The 27,512-nt window shown below is 40.8% G+C and overlaps 1 protein-coding gene across 7 annotated transcripts in view; it reads left to right on the forward strand.

The window, feature by feature from the left end:
• rap1gapb (RAP1 GTPase activating protein b) overlaps positions 1-27,512 on the forward strand; it is a 134,688-nt gene that overhangs the window by 56,825 nt on the left and 50,351 nt on the right. For 4 of the 7 annotated variants that reach the window (XM_029826429.1, XM_029826430.1, XM_029826431.1 and 1 more), the window contains exons 1-2: positions 11,849-13,804; positions 18,622-18,657. The exons of 1 other annotated variant lie outside the window; for it this stretch is intronic. In XM_029826429.1, the coding sequence (XP_029682289.1) occupies positions 13,761-13,804; positions 18,622-18,657 (80 nt within the window). In that variant the 5' untranslated portion in view covers positions 11,849-13,760. Of the gene's footprint in view, positions 1-11,848; positions 13,805-17,748; positions 17,816-18,621; positions 18,658-27,512 lie in introns of those variants that run through there. 2 more of the 7 variants (XM_029826434.1, XM_029826433.1) reach the window with 2 other exon arrangements.

Below are 27,512 nucleotides of genomic sequence, written 5' to 3' on the forward strand. Positions count from 1 at the left end.
CCTAGCTCCATCCTACCTGGAGGAGCTAGTGATACCTTATCAGCCCAATAGACCGCTCCACTCTCAGAATGCTGGTCTACTTGTGGTTCCCAGAGTTTCCAGGAGTAGAATGGGGGGCCGAGCATTTAGCTACCAGGCCCCCCTGCTATGGAACCAGCTCCCTGTCCAGGTACGGGAGGCTGACTCCATCGCTACTTTTAAGGTCAGACTCAAAACCTACCTCTTTGAAAAAGCTTATTGTTACTAATTCAGTAGTTCCAGTTACTATCATAGACAGACAAATTATCATACTTAGGGGGTCGTCTAATCGTTAGGTCACATCTTAGTTATGCTGTTATAGGCCAAGGCTGCCGGGGTCCGGAAACATGATCACCTGACAGGCCTCTGTCACTCCACTGGGTCATGGTTTCCTCTCCTCTCCTCTCCTTTCCTCTCCTCATCAAGCAGACTAGTTATGCTGATTCTTGTGTAGTTTTTCTGCTTCTCCCCCCCCCCCCCCCCACCCCCTCTATTTATTTACAGGTATCGCCGCCCTCGGAGCTGCATAATGACCTCCGGCCCCGCTGAAGTGATTGTGCATCATATTTTTTGTGTGTGTTTCTGTGCTCTGTGCCTCTCCTCTCCTCTCCCCCTCCTTCTCCTTCTCCTCTCCTCTACCTCTCCTTCCCCTCTTCTCCTCCTCTCCTCTACCCCTCTCCTCTCCTCTCCTCTGCTACCTATCCTATCCTCTACCTGTCCTCCCCCTTCTCTCTCTTTACCCAGCCGGCAATCAGCAGGAGGGTCCCCCTACATGAGCCTGGTCCTGCTCAAGGTTTCTTCCTGTTAAAGGGGAGTTTTTCCTTGCCACTGTTGCTTGTCTGGGGTCAGGCCCTGGGATTCTGGAAAGCGCCTTGAAACAATTTTGATTGTATAAGATGCTATATAAATAAAGATTGATTGATTGATTGATTGATTGATTGACATAAAAACGTCTTTCTGCAATGCAAATCACTATTTACATAACTTTTTTCCCTTGTGCTCGGAATAAATGTGTTAACCTGAAGGCTGGTATATGTAGAATTCTGGACAAATTAAATACAATGATGTTAAATATGTACTCAAGAGCTCTTGGAGGCACTTGTGCTCCATGGATATGTGTATCTGGCAGGGTGCCATGAGTACAGAAACAGTACCAGATATCAGACTTAACACAGATGTTTAAAATTAGGCTCCAAAATGTGTGTTTCACATTTATATTGGTATATGACCACAGTCACATTAAGATAGTTCAAGCTAGCATAATTACTTGCTGTATCTCCTCCATTGAAAATAATAAGCATGAGCCTGAAGTTTCCAAAAAAAAAAGAAATTATGAAAAATCCCTAATGAAAGCTGTTTACTTTACTTTTATGAAAAACAGCGAGGCTTCATTTGTGACATTTGGAAAGATACATTTCACAGTGATGTCCTGCAAACCACACAGGGTTCCTTCTTGGTTCTCTTGACTCATTACAGGCTCATTTGCATCACAATTTGGCAAAAACCTCAATTTATGTGTTTAATCTATTCTTTTTGAGTGTTTAAGTTGTGGAACCATGCATCACCATGAACCATAAACACGTATGGGGAGAATAGATGCGCAAAACTAATGCTGACAACTATAATAAAGAAGTGGTCGGTACTACCACAGCTGCGGGCAATCATGCCCGTGAGTCGCTGCGCCCCGCACACCTGTTGTGCATCAGGACACCAGTGAGCCCTCTTCTTAATCCCCGGAGGCACACCTGCTCCCTGCCAGATCGTTATTCGTGTTCAGATGACTTTCCAGCGTATTCCTGTTTGCCTGCCTGCCCGGTTCCGACCTTGCCTGTTCCTGACCATTCTGTTTTGCCTGCTCCCTGGTAAATTCTGTCTGCCTTCTGCCCGATCTCGACTTTGCCTGTCCCCGACTATTCTGCTCGCTCCCCGGTGAATCCTGTCTGTTGTCTGTTTCTGACAATAAAGCGGTGTTCAGCCAAACTCTGGTGTCGCATTTGGGTTCTCATCTGGTCCGTGACATGGTACTTATACTTTTTTCAGTGGATCCTGTACCCAGGGAAAGTGGAGAAAGCTTTCTATATAAACTATGAGGCACTAATACCCTCTAACCATTACACAATGTTACACAGTAACACATAATACAGATTTTTAAAAACGCCCTACATAATGGTTGCTTTAACATTAAGCACTATGCATGAAATCAGTGAATGTATTTTCAATTTTCTGAAAAATGTTTACTATTAAGACATGTTTTCTTGCTCATTTTCCAATTTCCCACCAACAACCCCAGATTTCTTCCAGTAATAGTCTTTGAAATTTGTTGTTGGAATATTATCAAATTAAAAACTGCACATGGATTTCTCTGGAGGTTGGTGCCATTATTAGATTAAATGAGGTTAATTTAAAATATATAATGAAGAAAATACTTGCTAAATCATTTGCATCTACAGGGGATACCCTCTGGAGATAAAATATGAGTCCTCAATGGGAAAACTAATTAAACAGTTTTATTTACTCTGTCAGAATTTCATATCATAGAAAATATCAAATGGACAGTTATGCTTGTGCAAACAAGTTAAATTGTGCATGCAAACCTGAATTTACATTTTAGCAGCTGAATTGCAATGATTGCAAATCATGAAAATAATTATTTGCAATCACTGCAACCCTCTCAAGAACAGCTGTATATGTGCAGAGGTCAAGATGCTTAACTTGGGCAATTTGGTTAAAACATGTTGACTTCAAGCCATTCTCTTGCAACTCTGCAAACAGCTAACAAAGTGTTGAAATGCATATGTTATGATGTTCAAATGTTTGCCAGTAGAAACACGACACGGCAACATACAAGACAGGTCATCAAAACTTCAGCAGAGGTGGCAGTAGCCCTGTCGATCCTCACAGAATATAATAGACATTTTACACTCCAATCACTGCTATTCAAATCATAGTTATCCTAATAATTTAACTATACAAAACATTAAATAAAACATGACAGCATTTATCAGGAATCGTGCTGAAACACAGATTGCCATTGATATGAATCTTAGCTCACTTGCACACCGATTCTTTGACAAATGTACTCTACTCCCTGCTCTTCTGCTCTAACATTTACCTCTGCATGTGCCCACACGGGAGCGATGTCAGCCAGAATTTTGCATAATTACTGCTATGCAATAGCTTGTTTTGATTAATGAGTGCTCCACTGGTCTAAATGGAGATTCTTGAAGTTTTGCAGTTTTATAAAGCTGTGTAAAACACTGTACATTCTGTTTCTCTGCAGTCATCTCTAATGGGACCTTGTGCCATCATCCATTATTTGAAAATATAGACATGCTGAATGCTTTAGTTCCTGTCTGAATGAAGAATATCCCAATTTTGTGATATGTTCATTTCTGATTTGTAAACATTGTCTGTCTCAAAGACCATCAGAAAAAGAAAAAAAAAGAGCACTTCTGGAGCATAGAGAGAGTTTCCCCTCAAAGATTTCGGGCCACATAAGGCGTGTCACACAATTCTTAATGTCACACATCATCTGGAAGCAGCATGAGGGTTATTGCCAATAAAGCATGTATATGCTTGAATTCTGTTCTTATTTGTTCAGCTATCTGCATGTAAGAGGTAAAAAATAAAACAATTCTTATCAAATCTGATTTTTTTGCCCTTATACTAAAACAAAGGAGCAAACAAAACACTATGTCGCCACATGGAAGGAAGCTATCTATCAAATTTCCACTGTCTCTATCCATGGTACTGAAAGCCTACAGCTTTTAGATCAGACATCAACTTCTAATGCACAATACACTACATTGTCTGAGTTCTGTGTTGCCAGGAGACAGTAACTGCAATTGTTTCAGCCACTTGTGATGGCTTCATGTAAGTAGATCACAGAACAGTGTCAGTATACTTGATGTTTATCACAACAAAGATAGATATGGAAAATGTATATGAAAATATAAATGGAAAATAACAAGTTATACAATATTAATGAAAACAAATCCAAACTCTAAAAACCAAATAACCGCGCAATGGTTATTTGATTGGGGCAGAACGGGGTGGTAGTCCCTCTTTTTAAGAAGGGGGACCGGAGGGTGTGTTCCAACTATAGGGGGATCACACTCCTCAGCCTCCCTGGTAAGGTCTATTCAGGGGTACTGGAGAGGAGGGTCCGCCAGATAGTCAAACCTCAGATTCAGGAGGAGCAATGTGGTTTTCGTCCTGGGAGTGGAACAGTGGACCAGCTCTACACCCTCAGCAGGGTCTTCGAGGGTGCATGGGAGTTTGCCCAACCAGTCCACATGTGTTTTGTGGACTTGGAGAAGGCATTCGACCGTGTCCCTCGAGGGGTCCTGTGGGGGGTTCTCCGAGAGTATGGGGTGTTGGGCCCGCTGATACGGGCCGTCCGCTCCCTGTACGATCAGTGTCAGAGTTTGGTCCGCATTGCGGGCAGTAAGTCGAACTCGTTTCCAGTGAGGGTTGGTCTCCGCCAGGGCTGCCCTTTGTCACCGATTCTGTTCATAATTTTTATGGACAGAATTTCTAGGTGCAGTCATGGTGTTGAGGGGTTCCAGTTTGGTGACCTCAGGATCGGGTCTCTGCTTTTTGCAGATGATGTGGTCCTGTTGTCGTCATCAGCCTGTGACCTCCAACGATCACTGGATCGGTTCGCTGCCGCATGTGAAGCGGCTGGGATGAAAATCAGCACCTCCAAATCCGAGGCCATGGTTCTCAACCGGAAAAAGGTGGAGTGCCTTCTCTGGGTCAAGGAGGAGATCCTGCCCCAAGTGGAGGAGTTCAAGTACCTCGGGGTCTTGTTCACGAGTGAGGGAAGAATGGAGCAGGAGATCGACAGGCGGATCGGTGTGGCATCCGCAGTAATGCGGACTCTGCACCGGTCCGTAGTGGTGAAGAAAGAGCTGAGCCGAAAGGCGAAGCTCTCGATTTACCAGTCGATCTTCGTTCCTACCCTCACCTATGGTCATGAGCTTTGGGTAATGACTGAAAAAACAAGATCACAGGTACAAGCGACCGAAATGAGCTTCCTCCGTAGGGTCGCTGGGCTCTCCCTTAGAGATAGGTTGAGAAGCTCTGCCATCCGTGAGGAGCTCGGAGTTGAGCCGCTGCTCATCCGCGTTGAGAGGAGCCAGATGAGGTAGCTTGGGCACCTAGTCAGGATGCCCCCTGGGTGCCTCCCTGGTGAAGTGTTCAAGGCATGTCCCTCCGGTAGGAGACCCCCGGGAAGACCCAGGACACGTTGGAGAGACTATGTCTCTCCAACTGGCCTGGGAACGCCTGGAGACCCCCCCCGGATGAGCTGGAAGAAGTAGCTGGGGAGAGGGAAGTCTGGGCTTCTCTTCTTAGGCGGCTGCCCCCACGACCCGACCCCAGATAAGCGGAAGAGGATACTTGTGCAACAGTGGAAAAAAAACAGATTACAAAAGTGGTCACTTTTTGTCTGTCAAAAGGATTTGGGAGTTTTAGTGATTGTGTAGGAGGCCGTAAACTTGGAAATTATGGTTTATGTCACAGCATTATTGTATTTTTTTATTTATAGTTGAGTCCTTAGATGCTCCCATTATCCAAAACTACTGTACATAAAAGCTGGGAAAACATTATAATCAGTTGCTAAACAAGATTTTCTTGTGCGTATCCATATCCCAGTTTATATACTGTACAATGATATATTATTTGAATTTACTATATACTATACATATACTGTACATGGCCCACAGCTAATTTAAAACCAAATGGTCCTTATACACAGAACAGAATAACTACTGGAATTATTTTTGTGAAACATTACTTAACTCTTTCATTGATCAAGGTTTCAGTTTTCATTGAATTAAAGATGTATAATTTTATGGAACAGAAGTGGGTGGTGGTAGGTCAGTCTGTTGGGACCTGGGATGAGAAGCAAATGGTTTTTGGTTTGAGTCCCAGTTCCAAAACGTGGAAGGTTGTAGGGGAAGGTGCCTGAACACGTTCGGAACACTTCTGAGGTACCTTTTAGCAAGATACTGAACCCACAAATGCTCATATAAGGCCCTGTGATGAATTTGCGACTCATCCAGGGGTCAGCCCTGCCTTTGACCATTGTGTACCCTTCCCATGGCCCTGAAGGATAAAGCAGTTTAGAAGACAAGAATTATTATTATTTTACTGTGTTATCTCTTCTGCAAATCATATTCAATAGTTACAGCACTCCTGTCAGATGCCTCAATTGTTTGGAAGCTGTGAGATCATGTTTGAAAATCTTTCATTTCCCTTCCTAGTCTTCAGTGTCCTAAATGTCATGTTATGTTGCAAATTGACAGGTGATCTGCATACTACCAGTTCACATTTTAGAGTTCCATCAACAGATGCCAAGAAGTGGACAAAAAAAACCTCTCTGATCTTGTATTGTGCATCTAAAAATTTTAAACAATCTCATCCTCTGAAAATAATGAGAAAAACAGACAGTGGCTATTTTGGGGAAGACAGGCATCAATTATTCTGATGATGCTGCATGATTAGAAATCCCTCCCTCCCTCCGTTTGGTGTCTGTCTTGCCTTTTCATGTGGATAAATCAGAGTCTGTCCTGAACTGCCTCTGTTACTTCTTTTGCTTCTAAAATCATTAATCTGAGATTTGGTCCACAGGGTTCCTCTCCTACTGCTTGACAGTAATTCTCACATAACAAATAAGCTTATATTTGCATTTGCACACCTCTCCCTGCCAGACTAATGCTCTCCTGGTCAAGATTTATTTATCTTGAGATTTATTTATTTATCTTGACCAGGAGACCACCTCTCTTGTTTTTAATAAGAATTTTGCATGTGTCTGCCTTTAAAAATTGTGTATTTGATGTATTAATAGATTAACTATTATTTCAGGGGCATAGGTAACTGATCAAAGAACCATTGTTAATTTAAAGTACTGAACATCAGTGCAAGCGAATGAGATTCTGGCACCAATAGCACATGAGAATGTCCAGATTCATACAACTCATTCATAGAAACAACACTTGAAATGGAATTTGAGTGCAAAAGAAAGGAAAAGAAATGGAAATTAGGAAGGGTGTGGTGGAGACTGGGTGAGCACATGAGCCTGTTTGGCACCTCATGCATTCACAGGAAACAAAGGCGCCCTGAGGTTCAAAGGAGACCTACATCAAATAACTGAGGTGGGGGACATTCTCAACCATTCAACTTCTTGCGCCGGCCAGATGAGTGCTAACACATGATGTGCAGGCACCAAAACATGCTGTGCATGCAGGGCACACATGCTGTGCAGATGTCCTGTGTCCGTGCCTTGGAGGCGGGCCTTCGGCTATATAAGAACTGTGTACGCATAGGCAGAGCTCTCTCTGCATGCTTCCGTGCATGTATCCTGACCGACTGACTGAATAAACCATCTCCTACGCAGTAACTTAGAATTATCGTTTACTTCTCGAAACGGCTAAATTTTGCGACATACTATGCATTGCTAAGGACAGAATAGCAGGAGACAAAAGACCCCACAATTACTGAATGATTTGATCAGTGTTTCCATTTTTTTTTAAAAGTCTATGAAAACAGTAAGCATTTTCTGTCAAATATGTTAGCCATATCCTCTTTCTTTTATCCCTATTTATCCAGTGTTTTGATTTTCAAGTCCTTTCACGCCTCCGCCTCCCTGCTCCTCTGCTATCTGCCTAAAGGGGAGTTGTGAAATTCATGACATTGAGATCTGCAGGGGCCGGGTGATGTAGGACAAGAATAGCGTCCGCTCTAAAATCTGTCTTTGATGACCGCGTTATACAATGTCAGCACTGATGATCTCAGTGATGCAGTGTGTGGCAGCTGGAGAGAGGGGAAGGGATCTGATCTTTTTCGTGTGCTTCACCGTTTAGTGAGCCCCACCATTGATGGAGTTTGTTTATGCTCAATATGCTGGAATGATTAGAAATATATCTACAGCAGGGGTACTCACATTTTTTTCAGCATGTGAGCTACTTACAAAATGACCAAGTCAATGTGATCTACCCACCACAAAAATGCAAAACATCTAATTTTCAAATGTATTGAGGATTCTTTGTATGTACAATGTATGTTGATGTACCTTGCATAACCGAATGAGCCAATTTTGCAAAACACACATAATAATTAACTATTAACATTTTTTTGTAATTGCCTGAGTTTACTTTAATGACTTGCACTGAATTGAATCAGCTAGGGATGCATAGTCCGGACAGTAGCTGCTGACAGCCAGCCTCAAGCACACTTCCAAATGTTCATCAGTCATGGTGGAACGTATTTGGACTTAATAATCTTCATGTACTTTATAATCTTCAACGCACTTCGAAAATGACATCGTGAAAAAAAGTCCACCTCCCATTCCGTATGAAAGTGATATGTTTTTGTCTTCTTACTTGGTCTCGCTCCCTCATTCATTTTGATGACCATAAGCTTTAGCGATGGCTTAAAATCAGAGGTAATTTGCTGAATAGCTTAGTGCATCTGACTGGTTGCCCTGTATGTCAATCAAGTAACGGGATTGATAATAGGCTGACATCGTAAGTTCTGCTGCACTTAGCGCCGTTGTTTGCACTTGATTGGTCACCTGAATGTCAAATTCAGTTGTCATCTAACTGGCTGCCCTGTATATAAATCAAGTGATGGGATAAATAATAGGCTGATATTTTTTAATGCCACGCCGCGATCGACCAGTACTACCTCCGCGATCGACCGGTAGATTGCGAGCGACGTAATGAGCACCCCTGATCTACAGCATGGGAAAGAGGTAAAATCTTAATGAGATATTGCCTGTTATGCCCTTTTCATAAATTTGTCCTCAAAAGTCACCAGAGTTTACATTTCATGTTGTGTGAGCTCATTAACAGCCCTGAAGATGCTCAACAGAGTGGCAAGACGGGAAGAAGTGTCCCAAGCTAGGGGCAGAGTTGCTTCAAGGGGCCGATATTTGATTCTCTCCCTTTTAATTTGACTCCTTGCTTCTTCCTCGCTCTCCTGTGAAATTACTCCAGCAATGCCTTTAATTATTTAGATTTCTAGAATACATCATTAAAAGTCCACAATGTAATTCGAAGAATCCTCATATACAGCCTTTTAAACGCTTATAATGATCGACTCTATTGAGGTGCTAAGGACACTTGCGTTAGTATTGGTGTTTTGGCTTAAGCCTAAATTAGGATATAAAAGAGATATGGGAGCATGATTGTAGGCTATTGAGGTCACTGAGGCAGAGCCTGTTTTGTCTTTGCAAACTTGTCAGGGGTGTAGTTGTGCGCATAAGTCATAAATATTTTAAGTGTCTCTATCCCGCTTTGCTGCTCCCATTGGGATGTGAATGGACCATAGCTGTGTAATGGCTCCTCATTCTGCCAAACACCTACATAAAAGAGCAACACAGTCAATATTTACACCTAAACATAGCATTTACAGGTTATGTAGAAGACTGTGGTCCTGATATGATGCTCTGTATTAAGCTATTCTATCAGACTCTGGTTATATTTCACACAGAACTGCAGCAGTTTTAATTTACCCAGGATATCTTTCTTTGTTTTCTGCCTTTTTCTGTTTTGCCTTAACTGTTGTATTTACTTGAAGTAATAGATCATGTTTCAGGCATTTATCTTCTTTGAAAAAATTTATTTCAGTCACATTGTCACTGAAGCATGAGGTAAAAATCTGTTGTGCAATGTAAGGATAGGCGATACCACACTTTTGGGATTCGATACGATACCGATACTTTTTCTTGTATTTTCATCGATATCGATACTTCAACACTATCTGATCTTTTAATCAACCCTGATTTTAACACATAAAAACACTCCCACAGACTCCCCTTGTGAAGATTTTGCAGGTCACTTCAGGGGTTAAATTGATTTTATGAGCTCCTCCATTTTACCTCATCAGACTAAAATGCTTGTTTTTACCTGAGGAAACACTGAACAGTTTTTCCCTGGTTGATGCTAAAGTGCTTGGTAGAGTAGACTGAAGTCCCACATCACTTTATAAACCATTTCATGGATTAACATTAGTGTCTCCATAAATAACTTAGTCATTTGTTTATTTACTCCATTTATTTTCTTTTTATATGCATTCTTGCAGTACTGATCCACTATTGAAATAAAGCATTCATTCATTCATTTTTTGAAGGGGAGCTCTTGACTATAGTAAATTGTTCCCTACAGATGGAACATTCCCTGCTGTCCTCAAAATGGCAGAGACCCCTTCTGAAGAACAACAATTTGTATCCTAAAGTTCTTGACAACTACAGATTAGTGTTCTATGTACCATTTTAAAGAAAACTTTTTATATTCAGTTGAAGAATTTCTTAAATAACCATTCCATTTTTGAGAAATTTCAATCTGGATTAAGGACAAACAAGACTACAGGGACTGCCCTACTGAAATTTGTTAATGATCTCAAGTGCATAGACATGCTTTTAGTTCTTGTGTTACTTGATTTACGCACTGCTTTTGATACAGTAGTTTACACAATTCTTTTAGACTGATACCTAGTTGGCCTCTCTGGGAATATACTTCAGTGGGAGAAATTTTCTAACAAGTTTGGACACATGAACCTCAAGGATCCATAAAATTAGATGTGGCATGTCCCAAGGCTCAATAGGCCACATACTTTTTAATTTATAGATATTTCCACTGGGAATTTTTTTCGCGGGGAGAAATGACCAAATCCAGGATAGAAGAACACTTCCTACAGCTCAACCAGGGCAAGACTGACATTTTAATTATTGATCCCAGGGCTCTGAGAAATAAACTTTTATCTAAACTGCAAACACTATATCTAAATCCATAATATTGCGGCAAAGAATCTGTGTTTCATTTTTGATTCTAAGATAAAATTTTCTCCCACGCTTAAAAAAAAAAACACCTAAAAACAACAGGATTTTACCATTTAAAGAATATTGCCAGGGTCCTCTCTTTTCTCTTTCATGTTAAAACAGAGGTACTAATGCATGTTTTGGTCTCCAGTCATATTGACTACCGTAGCACCTTGCTTTCTGGTCTTCCAAAAAAAAAGTCTCAGGTTTTTAATTTTTACAAAACTCAGCTGCATGTGTGCTGGTGAAGATAAAAAGGTAGGCATGTATTTCACATGTTTTAAAATCTTTGCAATGGCGCCCTGTCTTTTTCCAAAGTATTGATTTTTTTTTTTTCGGCTTTTTAATTGCCTTTTAATAATGCCCAAAGTTAGAACACAAAGTTACTGTGAGGCACCCTTCCAGCCTGTCTGTGGAATAGCTTTCTGGTTAAATTGACGGCCGAAGAGAATGTTAGGTCTTGAGCATGCCTTTAAGAATACTATCTATCTATTTTGGCTTATATAGTAACTAATGCCTCATTTTCTTAGTCAATGACTGTTTCAGGTTTATGTTTTTATTCCCTATCTGCAGTAGTATGTTGGATTGCAATACCTCTTGTGTGTCACTGCTAATCCGCGTGTTCTTTGAATGAAGACTTCAAGAAGGAAGATGCCAATTTCAAAATGTATTTAGCAATAGAACCAATTCAAGATACAAATATTACAGAGCTCCGGGCCAGTTCATAACCCTACAATAACAGAGACAATTGCCAGGGCATGAAGTCTGACAACCTAGCTATCCCTTGACCCAGTCTTTTATAGAAACACATATGTAAATTATTGATGCTAATTCAGTCCAATCCAGTCCTTCTTCTTGGATGACCTCGTCTTCTTCTTCCTGTCCCAAGGACATTGTCTTCACAAAGTTATACAGGTACAATTTAAATTGTTTACTCTGTGCACAAACAAGTAATTCAGCAAAAGATTCTCTTCTGAATGTCAAGCTCTCCATTTTAGTGCAAACTGTCTTCCAAATCAGACCAGGCTAATTACAGCAAAGTGCTCTTTGCCTTTCACCTGCTTCACACAAATCTCCCTTTAGTAAATCACATCCCTCTCTCCCTCCCTCTCTCCCCCTCTTTCCTTATCGCCCTGAAGTGCATCTTTTGAGGGACTTGAGAAAAAAGCTACAAAGACCTCTCCACTCTCCTGGAGAATCATTCAGTTAGAGACATCTCAGTGTCAGTGTCACCCAAAGAAAAAGGGCAGGATGGAATGGAAAGGACATGCGTTGTGGTCATTTTCTTCCAGTAGTTAGAGAAATCATGATTGAGTTTTGCCTAGAGACAGTTTACTGCCACCTCAAATGTTTTCAGTAGAATTCATTCAGAGTAAAAGCTTCACTGTGATATGATCATTAAACTTAGAGTGTGCAAACAATAAGAAAACATAGACAATTTTAATGAATGTAACATTAGCCCCGAGGTTGTGACCCAAATCTGCTCCATCTCTTAAATTATTATTGATTATTATTTAAAAACCCCTCCAGTAAAACAAATCACATTTTGAACATGTCCATATGTCTTCAGATGCCTGAAATCCACCTATTAAGTCCAAGATTTCAGGCAGGACATAAATTAAAAAGGCCAGATAAGGATGAAGAAAAACATGGGAGAAAACAACTTTACATTCTGATGCATCATTTTGTTGGTGAAGGTAAAACATTTACAGAATTTCCTTTAGTTTAAAGACATTCTCAGTTTTGACAGTTTTGCCACAGATAAGGCTTGAGAATAGTGATCAGAGTGTGTACCCGATCCAGCGGATAATATGAAAATTGCCTCAAGGTTCTAGATAGGAGTAGATAGTTGTGGTGGGTAAAAATCTTAGAATTCCTCAAATTTTGTTGTTCTTTTTTGTTCCTTGGTAAGATGAGTTAATCACAAAACATCTTTATCCTTAAGAGAGTGCCTAAAGTGGAAAACTGTGGAGTGAGGAGTACCATTATGAAGCCCAAGAGCATCCTAAGCAGACAAAATTGCAGAACGACAGTGAGTAAGGAAAGATATTATTAACTGTAATAGCTATATTGAATGACTTAACACTGTCAAAGACTGCTACATTACATTTAATTAAGTAGATAAAATCTCAACTTGATAAAGGGAAAGTGCTGTATTTGCTTTATTTCTATACCTGTGTAAAGCACTAATTACAGTGAACCATACTATACTGCATTTTGATATATGCCATGCAGTGCTGGCTGTGGTGTCTTTTATTTGACAGGGTGCAGCATGATAAAGTTGAGAATATGCTTTCTGACAATCTAAAGTGCTCGATGGGCATTCCTCAGGGGTTCCTTGTTAAGACCACTGTTGTTTTACCTTTACATTTATTAGCTCTCACAGCAGAGGGATTTCCAAAAATATATATCTAACACCTCTGAATTCAATTTGCTACTAGAATTAGAAACATTTTCCACAAGCTTTTTATCTTTTTAGATCTTGGTGTCGGGCTTGAGACACAATTATACCAAATTAGTCATTGTATAAACAAACCTTAAAACACTATGTTTACAGAATTGAGCTTACCAGGACTAGAGCTGCTGTGGTAAGTTTCCTTTAGGATGGAATGCTAAGTAATCTTTTATACCTGCTACAGTTAAGGACACACATGGAGTCGGAAAAACATTCTGGTTTGTTTCCAGGACAACAGAGCAGCAGGACACACCTTTGTCTTAATCTGGCAGAGGAGATACGGAGAAGGATGGCCAAGATGTGTACACACATTAAGTACTCTCAGACAAAGGTGAAACAAGGTGGTTTGGGCAGGAACAGTTAGAGAGATAGAAAGGAGCAAAGGAGGAATTTGTGGCTGGTTTTGTAAACTGCTCTGCTATTCAGCACTCACCTGGGAAGCCTCATCAGCCCTTCAGCAGGATGTCTCAGAGGAAAAGGAGCTTCACATTCGGAGCTTATAGAGGGTGAGATAAACACGGATTATTCTGCACTGTCTGAGGGTTTGTCAGCTTAGTCAGTGTGTTAGTATTAAGGCACCTGTTGCGTCTTGATACTTCAGATTCCGCCACAATGGTTGCAGCGAGCTTAGGTTGCACTGACAAGGTAGTATGCTGTCATCATAATGCAGTCGAGTTCATCTTTCTGAGAAATGATTGTGACATGGAAACCTTTTCAATATCTCTGTCATTTATTGGTTCTGGGACTTCTTCTGTCTAAATAATGTCAATAACCTAATTGGGATTAAACTGGAGTAGTAAAAAGGAAGGGATGCTATTGCTTTTGCCAAAACTGTCAGTGTGGTATTCATTACTATTCATGCAGGATAATTAGTTCTGTTATTGTGCTGTTGCCAAGTCCACCTAAAATCCACGATTTTTCATATTACCATTTGCTGCTTTTGTAGAACCACCTGACTTTCTGAAATGACAGTCCAAAACAATAACTGAACAGGGATGTTTTCAGTTTAACAATGTATATAATAAATTCACACCACTACAGCAGTCAGAGAAAGTAAATGTCTGTCTGACATTATTTATATTTCCCCACTAAGGCAAAAATACAATCTTAAATAGGGTTTGGTTTTGTATTTATTTGTTTATTTTGCATGCTAGATATATTAATATCTTCAACTTTTAGCATGTATTGGCCATGGAATATTCCAACATATGTGGGTGGCCATATATTGTAAACATTTACCAAAATAACACCAAAAAAAAATAACATAGATTTGTCTATACATTACCATGGTAGTCTCTTGCACCTTCAGTGTAGGCCTGCTCTTCCTGTTTTGTCTGTGTTTTGTCTGTAAACAATTTGGAATGTAAATAGAGGTCAAATTTGTTGCACTGCTGAATCAGCAATAAGGGTAACAATGGTCAAACTGTCATGCTTCAGCTAACAGTGAAATGAATTACACAGAACAATGAATATGTTCCTTTATAGATTTTCTATATTGAGAACAGCCAGTCCTCATTCATGTAGCCCATAATTTCTCCCTAATGCCATGCTGTCAGACGATTAAAAAACGAATTATCATGTGCATGTATAGGCTCATATAGACTCCTAGCTTCTCCTGTGTAATAGCACAATTTTGCCTATTAGAGATAACTTTTTTTTCATATTTTTTTCTTTCATGTATGTCAAGAGCCTTTTTATTTGTTTGTAGTTATCTTTGAAATGTGTGCTGGATGGTAAAAGTCTGTAGAACAATACATCTCTCAGGAGGAAATAAATAGCTAAGAATTCTCAGACAAAGATGAACCCAACTATGGTTCATCAAACTGCTGGTTTTCATTTGTTTTACGTTTTTGCACTTAACATTGTCTTTGCAGCATAAGTTCCACTGTTAGCCTCACTTTAATAGAAATTGTCTTTTCTGGCTACTGACGTGACTGTGCGAACAAACTAAAAAAAGTGAAAATAAAAATATGGAAAGAACTGGAAATTATTCCCAATTTGAGGATATTTTTCCCTTTATCGTCTGAAAGTTCCCTTGATGATTGAATCTATTTACTAAATTTGTGGCAGGAAACCAGAAAAAAGGATACATAAGCTTCTTGTCAGGGTGTTGTAGCTCTTTTGATCCACATCCATTCACATCTTAGAAAATTGCCTACTAAAATACCTGATTTGAGTTTAAAAAAAAACAAAAACAAAAAAACACCAAGAATAATAATGAAAACATTAACAAACCAAATTGCAAATTGCTCACCTAATAAAATGCACAGCTTGTCTCCTTTTGTATTCTTGTTCTCTCCATAAGCCATTTTTGTTTATTCAAGGTAGCCTTTTGACAAAAAATATTGAACCAACACGTGCTCCGTTAATCTCTTCAAATAAATTTGATCAAATTTCAGAGACTATTTTAATTCTCAAGAAGCCACCAGGATGTATTGTTCTCAAGCAAACAGAAAAATTCTGATTTTTTTTTTTTTTACTTTTCACCCTGAAGGTGTTGTCTTATCACTTCAGCTAAAGCTCTGTTTGGTTTACTCCAACTAAGTTTTGTTAAAATGGAAATAAATGGCCCAAACACCAAATTAACTGATTGTTGCCATCTGTTTGATGTGCACAAGGCTGTTGAAAGTGGGTTGCATCCAAAACAGGTACAATTGGACTTGAACGCCATTTGGAACCTTACACACAATTGCACTTATGTTTTAAGCGTAGCAGAAAGGAAATAAATGAAGAAAGCTAATACTGTTAGTTGATATTTGCTTAATTAGTGTTGGGTTTTACTGTATTGACCTTTTAAGTGTAACTGAGATTCAACAAATTTTCTTCTTTTAGTGTCAAGCACTATTTAAGATGGCTATTTTAATATTCTTTAAACACCTAGTAATGATTTTCTCTTAGATACGGTCTTAAGCTACAGTAGATATTTTTAAACAAGGGTGAAATAATATTATGTTGGCTGGGGGGAAAAAAGTCAGGTTAAAATCATTCTTTTTAGGTCACATGTTCTGTTTTTTTTCTTCAATGTCATGTGATTTCAGCAAGTTCAGTCCTGGATTCCTAGAACAAATTCTATTCTAATTCTATCATGCATTAATGTTACTTCAGCTTATTTGATGTGTATTGATTTTTTTGGAACATTGGAGGAAGTAAATCTCCTCCTATGGAAAACACAAGCAAAATACAAAACGCAAAAGCATCAAAAGTGTTCAGAATTACTAAATGAACAGCTTTAGTAGTGTCAAAACAGAGAATTCCTTTTTTTTCCTTTCCCCAATTTGTCGTTTCCTTTCTGGTGTGTTGTGGGTCTCTGTGGCAGATGAAGCTTTTTAATGTGTCTATGTCTTTTACACTATAAAACCCCAAAACAAAAACGATATCTCATTTCTGATAACATATGAGTGATGTCTTCAACCATATAGCCGATGGATGAACTTATTTGCACTCTCACACCAGTTAAACAGTAGAGCCCTCACCAGCAGTGGGATGATGCTGTTTGCCTGCCAGAAACATTTCCTGGCAGTACACTCATGTGGTGAAGTAGGCTTGCAGAGTGTGCACCCACCAAGGTCATCAAAATAACACGTTTGATGTAATACGCATTGCACCGATACTGTTTCAGGTTGTTACATCAGTGTTTCTTCAGACATGTTTTTCCAGTATTTTTAGAAGACTGTCTGCAGACCCAAGAACTGAGAGAAGTCGTGGGGTAATAAAGGAAGCACCAGAGGCAAGAGGCCACAGTGTTGGCAGAAACATGCTTCTGAATCTGAATTGTTGTGAAGGATCGAGTGTTTGTTGTCTCTTTAATCGGCAGTTTAGGTTAAAATGGTCTGTGCAGGTTATAAATAAATAAATAAACAATCACAGAAAAATATAGCCTTGGACTATTCACTCAGTCTTTATCCATTCAAACTCTTCAGAGACTTATTTTTGAGAAGTTATTTGAAACCCGAATTGCACACACTATCCACACTATAAATATTTACTTGTGTATTTATTTGTAGTTATCCTTAAATGTACCTATTATTACAAACTCCCTGTTGGGGATTTTTTTATTTGATGGCTTATTTTTCAGTCTCGTGCAGCACAGCAGTTGGGTGAATGGAAAATTAAAGATACTGATCAGGATTCTCTGAGTTTGAAGTATAGTTTAAAATGTCTGTAAAAAGGATTTTGACAGTGCTTTATTCGTTGACATGGCTGTAACCTCCTACCTGAGGAAAGCAAACAGTTGGCACCTGATTATTTGATTACATACCAAGTTGTATTTTTTAACCTACATTCTCATTATCCATAAATGATAAAATATTTCTATCACACAAATCATTATTTCATTTGTATCTTGGTTCATTATACTGGTGTTATATTTAAAAAAAACTCCCTTTAGCTAGACTTTCATTCTCCCATCGCTAGGTTTTGGCTTACGTCCTTTTTTCACATCTGCCAACAGCGCTTTCCCAAAATTCCACAATTCCTATCTAATTCCTCTCTGGATATGATCATCATGCAGCTGCAAGGTAGGACAGGAATTTAAGAAAGGAGATGAACAGTGAAGATGGATGATTTGTATCATATTTTTCACCAAGACTCAAAGTGGTGCAATCTTGTCAGACTGGAGAAGAATTCAGAAATATGCATCATGAAACACACTGTGTATCTAAAAGCGTCTAGAGACTATAAAAATGCAACTCTTCTATTTTGGTGCGATTTATTGTCCTCTGAGCTCTTATTTATGGCCCAGCTCAGTTGACAAAGGTAGCAACAATCCGCTGAACAGTTTATCAAGTGAAATTCTCCTAAGGGCGTTGAAAAAAAATGCAATGAAAAATTGCATTTGTAAATGAAGCCTTTGTTTTTCTGGATTGGCATTTAGGGATTCACTGTAACCACATCATATATGTTTGGGTTTAGTGGAAACACAGAGTCACAAAAACCCCTCAGTAAGCAAGTAAAGGACCAAACTCCAACATGTCTGCTGGGGTGTTTTTGGAAATACTTTGTTATTTTGCTGTGAAGTGCTCTGGTTAAATAAGTGTAATGAACACAGACCCAAAACAACACAACCCATACCAATAATCAAGGTTCATGGGCTTCTGGAGCAAATACCGAAAATGCACTTTCTATCAAAAAAAAGAGGTGGAGGAGTAGATATATGCTTAATAAATGCCATGAACATATATCTCATGCACCAGATTTTTTTGCAAGTCAAATGTTGACCCTATTGACAAAATACATCATATTTTCTTTTGCCTCTCTCCAATACAGTCAGTGAAACACTGGGCGTAAGCCAAAATTTATTGTCTATCATTTTGTGTTTCTGTAGAGTTGACAAGAGCTTCTCCAGGACCCGAAACGTATGGTGAGTCCTCTCTTTTAATAAAATTTGGTCTTTTTGTAACTGGAGCACACAGAACTCCTTTCTTGTTTCCTATTGACAGCCACAAATTTAAAGAAATCTCGAGCTTTTAAAAGCTATTTTTTCTATTTTAAGTTAAAGAATAACAGTACACTTTTAACAGCATTAATTCTGTCTAGGCAAAGGATCATTAAATAAGAAATTTTCAATACTATTCAGCCACCTTAATGGCTCATTGAAAAGTGAAAAAGGCCTTTCAGAGGAGATCAGTTAATTTTTTTGGCAAGGCCTTTTCTTGGCTTTGTACCGGAAATCTAATTCTCTGTGTTTGCTGAAATGGCTTTGGGATATATCATTAAAATGTGGAAAGCAGAGATTATAAATGTTGTCATGCTATGGGTTAAAAGATGTTCGTTTGAATATAAGGACCATGAGCAACAAGTGAGAAAAAGCAAATTGGTAGCATCAGGCTTTGAGTTTCTGTAACATGCCTGGAGACAATTATGATAGAAAGAAATGCTGTATGAAAATAGAATTTAAATGAGCAGGTCTTTGAACATATTGATGCATCAAGTGCTGCAGGAAGAATTTAATTGTGCCATTATGCCATCTTCAGTGTAATTGATTCATTGGTTTAGTTTTTTAAAGTCTTTTTGCAGTGTTTTATTTATAGCAATGGGAACAGGCAGAAGGTTTAACAGGAGCAGCACTGTGACAGGTGGGAGGCAGACAGAAGTGTATTTCTGAGGTTGACTGATTTGGCTTTGCATGCAAGATGAGACACATCAGCTCTGAAGAGCATGGAACTTCCTGTCAGCAAACCAGACAGAAGCCTGTCCTGTCAGAACGGATACATTTAAATTGTTGTAAACCAGGTGGAAGAAGAAGGGAAATAAGTTATGGCTTGGGATTTGAGTCAACACCAAGATCACCTCACTAAACCATTGTTAAATGGATGCAAATAATCCTCTGGTTCTTTAAAACCTAAACTTAATCATGTCAGTTGTGAAATTTTATTCCTTATGGCCTCAGTCAGAAGAAGATTTCTTTCTGATCAAGATAGGCGGTTTGTGCCAGTTGATTATTGTATCTAGATCAATGTGTGCGGTTGATCTGATCAAAGTCGTCCTATTCCACGTGTGTCCCATCCAATGTGACAATATTTAGGTCGTGTTACTTTTCCATCAAAGTGCATAATTTCACTTCCCCAGTCTATGATTCTGTCCTTCATCCATTGGTTCCTGCTCTTTGGTGGTGGTTGGGATTCAAAACCGTAGAGGGTCCTCTTAGGTGAGCATTCTGCTGTAGCCTACCCCCCTCGCATGGATCGCAGGACTGTAAAACTGCTACAGCAGTTTTTTGGTCCATCTTGATCAGAAGATACTGTGAGTGACAGGCAGGTCCAGGAGAGATGCTAAGCCTGGATAAAGGGACAAGCAAAGGAACTGCTTTACTGCATTATTTGCAGAAGGAAATGCTTTTTGACTGTTTTCAGCAAATTTAACTATCAAAACTTCAGTGCATGTCAGTCCGTTCAAGTTTGATTTCTCCCTTCTGTTGATATTTTATGGTACTTATGGTACTGGTTAAAGCTCCACTTGAAATCAGCTAAATAGTACTGCCTCTTCAACGCTGTGGTATAATCACTTATATTGATAATACTACAGCAGCTGAGAAGACTAATGCCACAAAGTTGACAAAACATCCTGGCCATGCATGAGCAAAGATATTGATTTTCTGTGGAGATAATCTATGAGTCTTTTGATTGAAGAGACAACTGGGGAAAAAGAGGAATGTAAGTTTTGGCACGACTGTTATGCCTTGTAATATACAGTGAACTGACTCAAATATGAATATGTCTCTTTAAGGGGCAGTGTGGATATCTGTTTTGGCTAGTATTGTAAACATGTACACATTGTAAACATGAAAATAAATAAATGAACTTTGCTTGCAGAATAGGATTGAAATGAAGGATTGAAATCTATTCCAGTACCAAATAATCAAACAAATTTAATGTGAGTTTTCATTATGAGTTTTTAAATACACTGTCCATCAAACTGCTGCTGACTGCTGCCATGACTATGTTTCAGCTGGTAAAAACCTATTTAACACCATCTAATGTAGTGAGTAGATTCTCATTTCTTAAACAACCCTATCTTTTGGGTTTGAAAAGGTTGTTAATTTATGTCAGAAATTCTAATTACTGGCTGGCATCACACAAAGAAAGCAACTAAGCTGATGGCCAAAACTACTAAAATCAGGTTAAGAACTATGACAATGATTAAATAAAACCTGGAAGGATCTTTCTGTATTTTTTCTTACCTACCTTGTCTGTTCGGAGTAGCACCCTGTCTGTGAGCTTTACTGCAGTACTATCCAATCATGCTGCGTTATATTCAAATGTTTTGTGCTGGCTCACCTGCCGTGTGCCTTTGCCTCTGTTGCATCACAGTCTTTTCATCAACCGATCTTGTTCTTGCTAAAGATAAAGATTTGGAGATGTGATAGCTCCTTGTGGAAGGTGTGAATGGACTTATTTTAATGTGCTAATCAGTTAACAATTCAGCATTTTCAATTAAACCCTCATTGATGTAATTGTGCTAGACAAAATGTGCTTATGTTCTTCACGCTGAAGCTGCCACAATAACCAGAAGAGACAGAAAATATGCAAAAAATAACATTTGGAGTTCAAAAGTGATGAATGCTCTATGTAATCCCACAAGTGGGTCGCATCTATAAACTCTGCAAAAATAAGTCTGTTCTTGCTGCAAGGCAACGGGGCTAACCACTGCACTGCAGTGGGAAATATATTCTGTGCTGTAGTTGCCTCAGAAGAGAGATGATGGGCAGATGTGCTAATTAATAGCCCCACGGCTAGCTGCCAGTATGCTGGGCTAAACCCTGTTGATAAAATGGCAGGTTTCTTGTAAATTTCTGGTCTAGAACTTCTTTTTTTTTTAAAAATGGAGTTCCTGGGATGAATCCTGGAGGGTGATCCTGCTGCGGCCAGGGGGGTTTCTTCACTGCCCATGTGAGAAACTTGGCCTGGATGGAGGAATTAGCAAAGGCATGATCTGCACCTCAGTGGTGCTCATTTTAAGCTTCCGTGCGTAACACCGTTTGCAAATGAATAACACCATCTTTGAACACAAGGCTGCCCATACATGCACTTGGCACAGAGACATCATAGGACGCAGATCAATGATCAATTTTATGATTGGGTAAAGAGAGGTGCTAGCGGCAGGTTGGATCAGGTGACAGTCCTACAGGTCACTTGTATGTCTCTGGAATTTGGGAGGAAAACACTGTTCCCAAAATAAAAGCTTCATTGGCTAATTTTACCAACAGAAGCCCTGACTAGGACTCGAACCCAGAACAATCTCAAAAAGTGCTAACAAGGTCACTCCGACTACCTTAGAATATCGTGGTTTGTAATTGTATATCATTTAATAAAACAAATTGCAAGGGCATATTTAAATGCATAACTTTTTTTTAACCTGTGGAACAGATTTATTTTCTAGCATGTCAAAATATTGTGTGTCAAGATTGTGTCATAAAAACATATTTGATAGAGGGATGTTTTCCCAATCATTTCAAGTACAAGTACTCAAGTACTGGAGGTGGGAAATGAAATGGGAATGAGCAAGTACAAAGACCAGTGTTATTTCATAGAAGGGTGAGAGAGAGTAACAAACTGTGGTTCCATGGTATGACGGCACTGTAAATCATTGCATGTTTAGACAAATGTGGCATGCTGCCTGCACAAACATGTTTGCTCCCATCAAGAAAACATCAACGGTCAGGGGATTGCAAAATGTAAACTTTCTAAACTTAACATGGCAGAGACAGATCTAGAGAGAAGGAGAGAGATCTAGAGAGTGGCTGATATCGAAAACCTACCAGTGGCTGGAAAAGGGCGGACTGAAAGACAGCACAGAGGCACTACTCATGGCTGCACAAGAACAAGCCCTGAACACCAGAGCAATAGAGGCCAGTGTCTACCATACCAGACAAGACCCCAGGTGTAGGCTGTGTGGAGACGCCCCTGAGACAGTCCAGCATATCACAGCATGGTACAAGATGTTGGCAGGCAAGGTATACATGGAGCAGCATATATCCAGGTGGCTGGCATAGTGTACAGGAATATCTGCACTGAGTATGGACTGGAGGTCACAGGGTCCAGGTGGGAGACACCCCCGAAAGTGATAGAGAACAAGCAGGCCAATATCCTGTGGGACTTCCAGATCCAGACTGACAAGATGGTGGTGGCCAATCAGCCTGACATAGTGGTGATATACAAACACCATAAGACAGTGGTGGTAATAAATGTAGCAATCCCAAGTGATAGCAACATCAGAAAGAAGGAACATGAGAAGCTGGAGAAATACCGTATTTTCACGACCATAAGGCGCACTGTATTAAAAGGCGCAGTCTCAGTTATGGGTGCTATTTCTGTATTTAACCCTCCTCTTGTGTTCGTTTCCTGTTACCATCTCTGATGTTAACGGGTCGGTTTTGACCCATGTCTTAAATCAGCTGTAAAATACACTAAAAACAAATAGCTATCATCCAATTTGTTTCTCATCTCTTGGTTACCTTGTTAGGCTTCCATATCCATGAAAATATTGGTTTTAATATTTTTGGTGTGGGCCTCTGGGCCTTTTTTTGTCAGTATACCCCTCGATTTCAATTTTAAAAAAAATGGTAAAATGAACCTCAACAGAATCATATAAATAAATAAAAGGTTGTTGTGTTACCTGACTATTACTTAGTGCCATTAGAACACATCTCTTAAATAAATTTGTTTTATTTATTTTTTCATTTTAATATTATTAACTATAGTAACATCTATGGTGTTACGGGTCAATTTCGACCCATATATATTTACTTCAAGAAAAAGGCAAAAAAGTACAAACAACAACCAATCTAGCAAATCAAACCAAAATACCAAATCAGAGTAAAAGTCTCTGTGTGCAAGAACATGCATGTGTATGTGCGTGTGTTTAGATGCATGTGTGGCAAAAAGTGACACTTTTAGTGTGTTCTTTGCAGAGATATTTCTTGCACTTGAAGCACAATATATTTGTCTTTCTGTCCTTACTGCTTGGGCAGACTTGACACCTCTTTCTTTTAGAATCAGGTTGCCTGAGTGGGGTTGTGGCTGTGGCTGTTCTGGTTGGTGTTGAGGCAGGGCTGGCTGAGGAGGATGCTGTTGCAGATGCTCTTTGTGTTGCTGATGGCATGGACGGAGTGCAAGGTGCACTCTGCAGCGGTCTGACCAAGGCGGCAGCGTCTGGTTCTCTGGGCACCTGTTCCCTTCGCTCAATGTGTGGTTTGACAAGTGAATTTCCCAGCTCCTCAAGAAACATTCTCCGCTTGGCTTTTTTGGTTGAGTTCCACCCTTGGTGGATGTGGGTCCACAACACAAATGTGTTACATGCAGACACATCAAGGATGTTGTAAAACACAACCATTGGCCATCTCCTGGTCATTCGCTGGCAAGTATAGGTGGCAGTCAGCTTGTCCAGGTTGTCCACTCCTCCTTTGTTTTTGTTGTAGTCGAGGATGATAGTGGGCTTTTTGTCACTTCCTGATGACACAGCTGCATCTTTGTGAAGAGTCAACATAAGTATCACATTCCATTTTCTTTTTGGACAATATGGGACAACAGTGGTGGTGTCTGTAAAAGCAAACTTTGAGGAAAGTGGAGCCCTGTCCTTCACCTGCAAGATTTCAGCAGGTAGCTCAGGTTTATTTTTCTTCACTGTGCCCACCATGGAAAGTTTCCTCCTTAGAAGTTCTTGTCCAAGGTCATAGCTGGTAAAAAAAAATTGTCACAAGTGATATTGTGACCCTGCAGTCCAGCAGTCATATCGAGGACCAGTTCATCCACTGTCACCTCTGGCCCTGGGTTGAACATCAGTGGAAGGAGCTGCGTCCATCTCTCCCAGACATCCCTGATGGGGGCAAGCTTGTCAGATCTTGCTCTGGTATCTCTTGCTCTGGTATCTCTGTTGTCAAATCTGAGGACTCTTGATATCATGCGAAAGGTCTGAAGTGACATTGTGGAAAATATTTCTGCCTGTCACAGTTGTTTGTTTTGTTTTTGTGCAGGTATACTGGAAAACAAGGCAAAATGAGAATCCCCTAAAGCTCACATGATTGGGAGCTGGCTGACAGTGCACTTATGATTTAAGTTTTGGTTCTAATTATTGCTTTATAATCTTACTTTTATAACTGGGTCGAAACCGACCCGAACAACACAAGGGTCATAATTTCAACCAGAGCATTTTATAATTTAGTGAAAACATTTTTTTTGTTTTATTTTGTTGAAATAGAGGTTCTTGACAAAGTCAAAAAGCCTTGACTCAATAAACTAATTTACGTGTTTTTTAATGCATTTCAAACTTGAAAACGGGTCGGTGCTGACCCGAACACCAGAGGAAGGTTAAAACATACATAAGGCGCACCGTATTATTAGGCGCATGCTGAAACATACAGTAAAAAATGACAACGGAAGTAAAACAGTGAGTTTCGACACATTTATTGAACAAAATAGTTCAAAGTTTTCATCTTCTGTATCTAAATTAAACAGCTGCACTATTTCAATGTCCAACATCCTGAATTCCTCTTCTTAATCATCTGAATCGGACTCACCAACCGGTTCCGGTTCAGCGGTGATTTTGTGAAAGCTCTTACAATACATGAAGACGGTATCATAGCCCATGCGTCTACAATCCACCCGCATATGGTGGCATAACTTGCCCGCAGCTGCCTCATAGTCTTTGTGAAGGAGTGTTTGCCTTCCGTCATCCAGCGCTCTGTCCGTTTCCGTGGCAGTCGAGAACCACAGTGAACGACAACTTCTCGTGCCCCGTTGTGTGTATCGCCACTGTGCCGGTCCCTTTTTCTCAACTTTGTGGGTCAAAGGGATGTTAAAAGTCAGATGGATCTCATCCATGTTGGTGATGTGGCTGGGCGCGGTTATCTTGTCGCGGCAGTAGGTGCGGAAGATGGCCAACCTCTCCTGATAATCCGTGGGCAGCCGCTTCGCAACAGTTGTCCTTGCGCGTATGGAGAGATGCCGCCTCCTCATAAAGCGAAAACACTAAGATTGCTCGATTGCCATTTTCAGCCGCATATTCAATGGCCTGCAGTTTAAAGTAAGCCTCATTCATACCCTTCTTGCTTGACTGGTGCCATTTCAGGGGATCCTTACGCGTAGGATCACCTAGGACAATCAGACCACCTTTCTTTGTTCCTCACCCCCAAGTACTCACCCCTCATCAACCGCGTCAGGCCATCAATGAAGACCATCAAGGTGTGGCCGGCGGGAGCAGACTCCGTACTCCAGGACAGGTTTCAACACACGGGGACTGGAGTATGTTTACGCCCCAGGGCAGCTGTGGCTCACACACACACACCGACATTGACAATTTCACCTCCACTGTTCTGGACCACATCACCACCACCATCGACAGCATAACCACCACGAAGCGGATCACCACATACCCCAATCAGAAGCCATGGATGAACAAGGAGGTGCGGCTCCTGCTGAAGGCGCGCAACACTGCCTTCAGATCAGGAGAAGCCCAGGCCTACAGCACAGCCAGGGCTAACCTGAGGAGGGGCATCAAAAAGGCCAAGCACACCTACAAACGCAAGATTGAGGGTCACTTTTCCAGCTCTGACCCCAGGCGTATGTGGCAAGGCATCCAGGCCATCACCGACTACAAACCCAACAACTCCAGCCCCACAGTCATGGACACCACCTTCCTGAACGAGCTTAATACCTTCTATGCTCGCTTCGAAAAGGACGACAAGGACACTGCCACTAGGACCCCTCTCCCAGCAGACCACCAACCCATCACACTATCATCTACCGCCGTCTACACAGCCCTCAGCCGGATCAATCCACGCAAGGCTGCTGGTCCTGATGGCATCCCTGGACGTGTGCTCAGGGCATGCGCAGAACAGCTCGCCGGGGTTTTTACGGACATCTTCAATCTGTCCCTCGCCCACGCAGTGGTCCCGTCTTGCTTCAAGGCCACAACTATCGTCCCAGTTCCGAAGCATTCCAGACCAACCTGCCTCAATGACTACCGCCCGGTAGCACTCACCCCCATCATTATGAAGTGCTTTGAGCGACTGGTCCTGGCTCACCTGAAGGACTGCCTCCCAACCACACTCGATCCACACCAGTTTGCCTACCGCAGCAACAGGAGCATAGATGATGCAGTCTCCATAGCACTGCACTCTGTGCTCACACACCTGGACAACACGAACACGTATGCACGATTGCTGTTTGCTGGCTTCAGCTCAGCTTTCAACACCGTCGTCCCCTCCAAGCTGATCACCAAACTTGGAGACCTGGGCATCAACCCCTCCCTCTGCAACTGGACTCTGGACTTCCTGACCGACAGACCACAGCATGTTAGGTCAGGTCACAGCTGCTCCACCACCATCACACTCAGCACCGGTGTGCCACAAGGCTGTGTGCTGAGCCCGTTCCTCTACTCTCTATTCACCCACGACTGCAGACCTGTACATGGATCCAACTCCATCATCAAGTTTGCAGACGACACAACGGTGATCGGTCTCATCAGCAACAACGACGAGACAGCCTACAGAGAGGAGGTAGAGCGCCTGACCACATGGTGCGCTAACAATAACTTGGTCCTCAACACCAGCAAGACCAAGGAGCTCATCGTGGACTTCAGGAAAGCAAGAGGAGGCACACAGGACCCCATCCACATAAACGGGATGGCCGTCGAGCGTGTCTCCAGCTTCAAGTTCCTGGGGACCCACATCTCAGAGGACCTGTCCTGGACCACAAACACCTCCAGCATCATCAAGAA

This window comes from Takifugu rubripes, chromosome 19 (genome assembly GCF_901000725.2).
Source record: "Takifugu rubripes chromosome 19, fTakRub1.2, whole genome shotgun sequence".
NCBI lineage: Eukaryota > Metazoa > Chordata > Actinopteri > Tetraodontiformes > Tetraodontidae > Takifugu > Takifugu rubripes.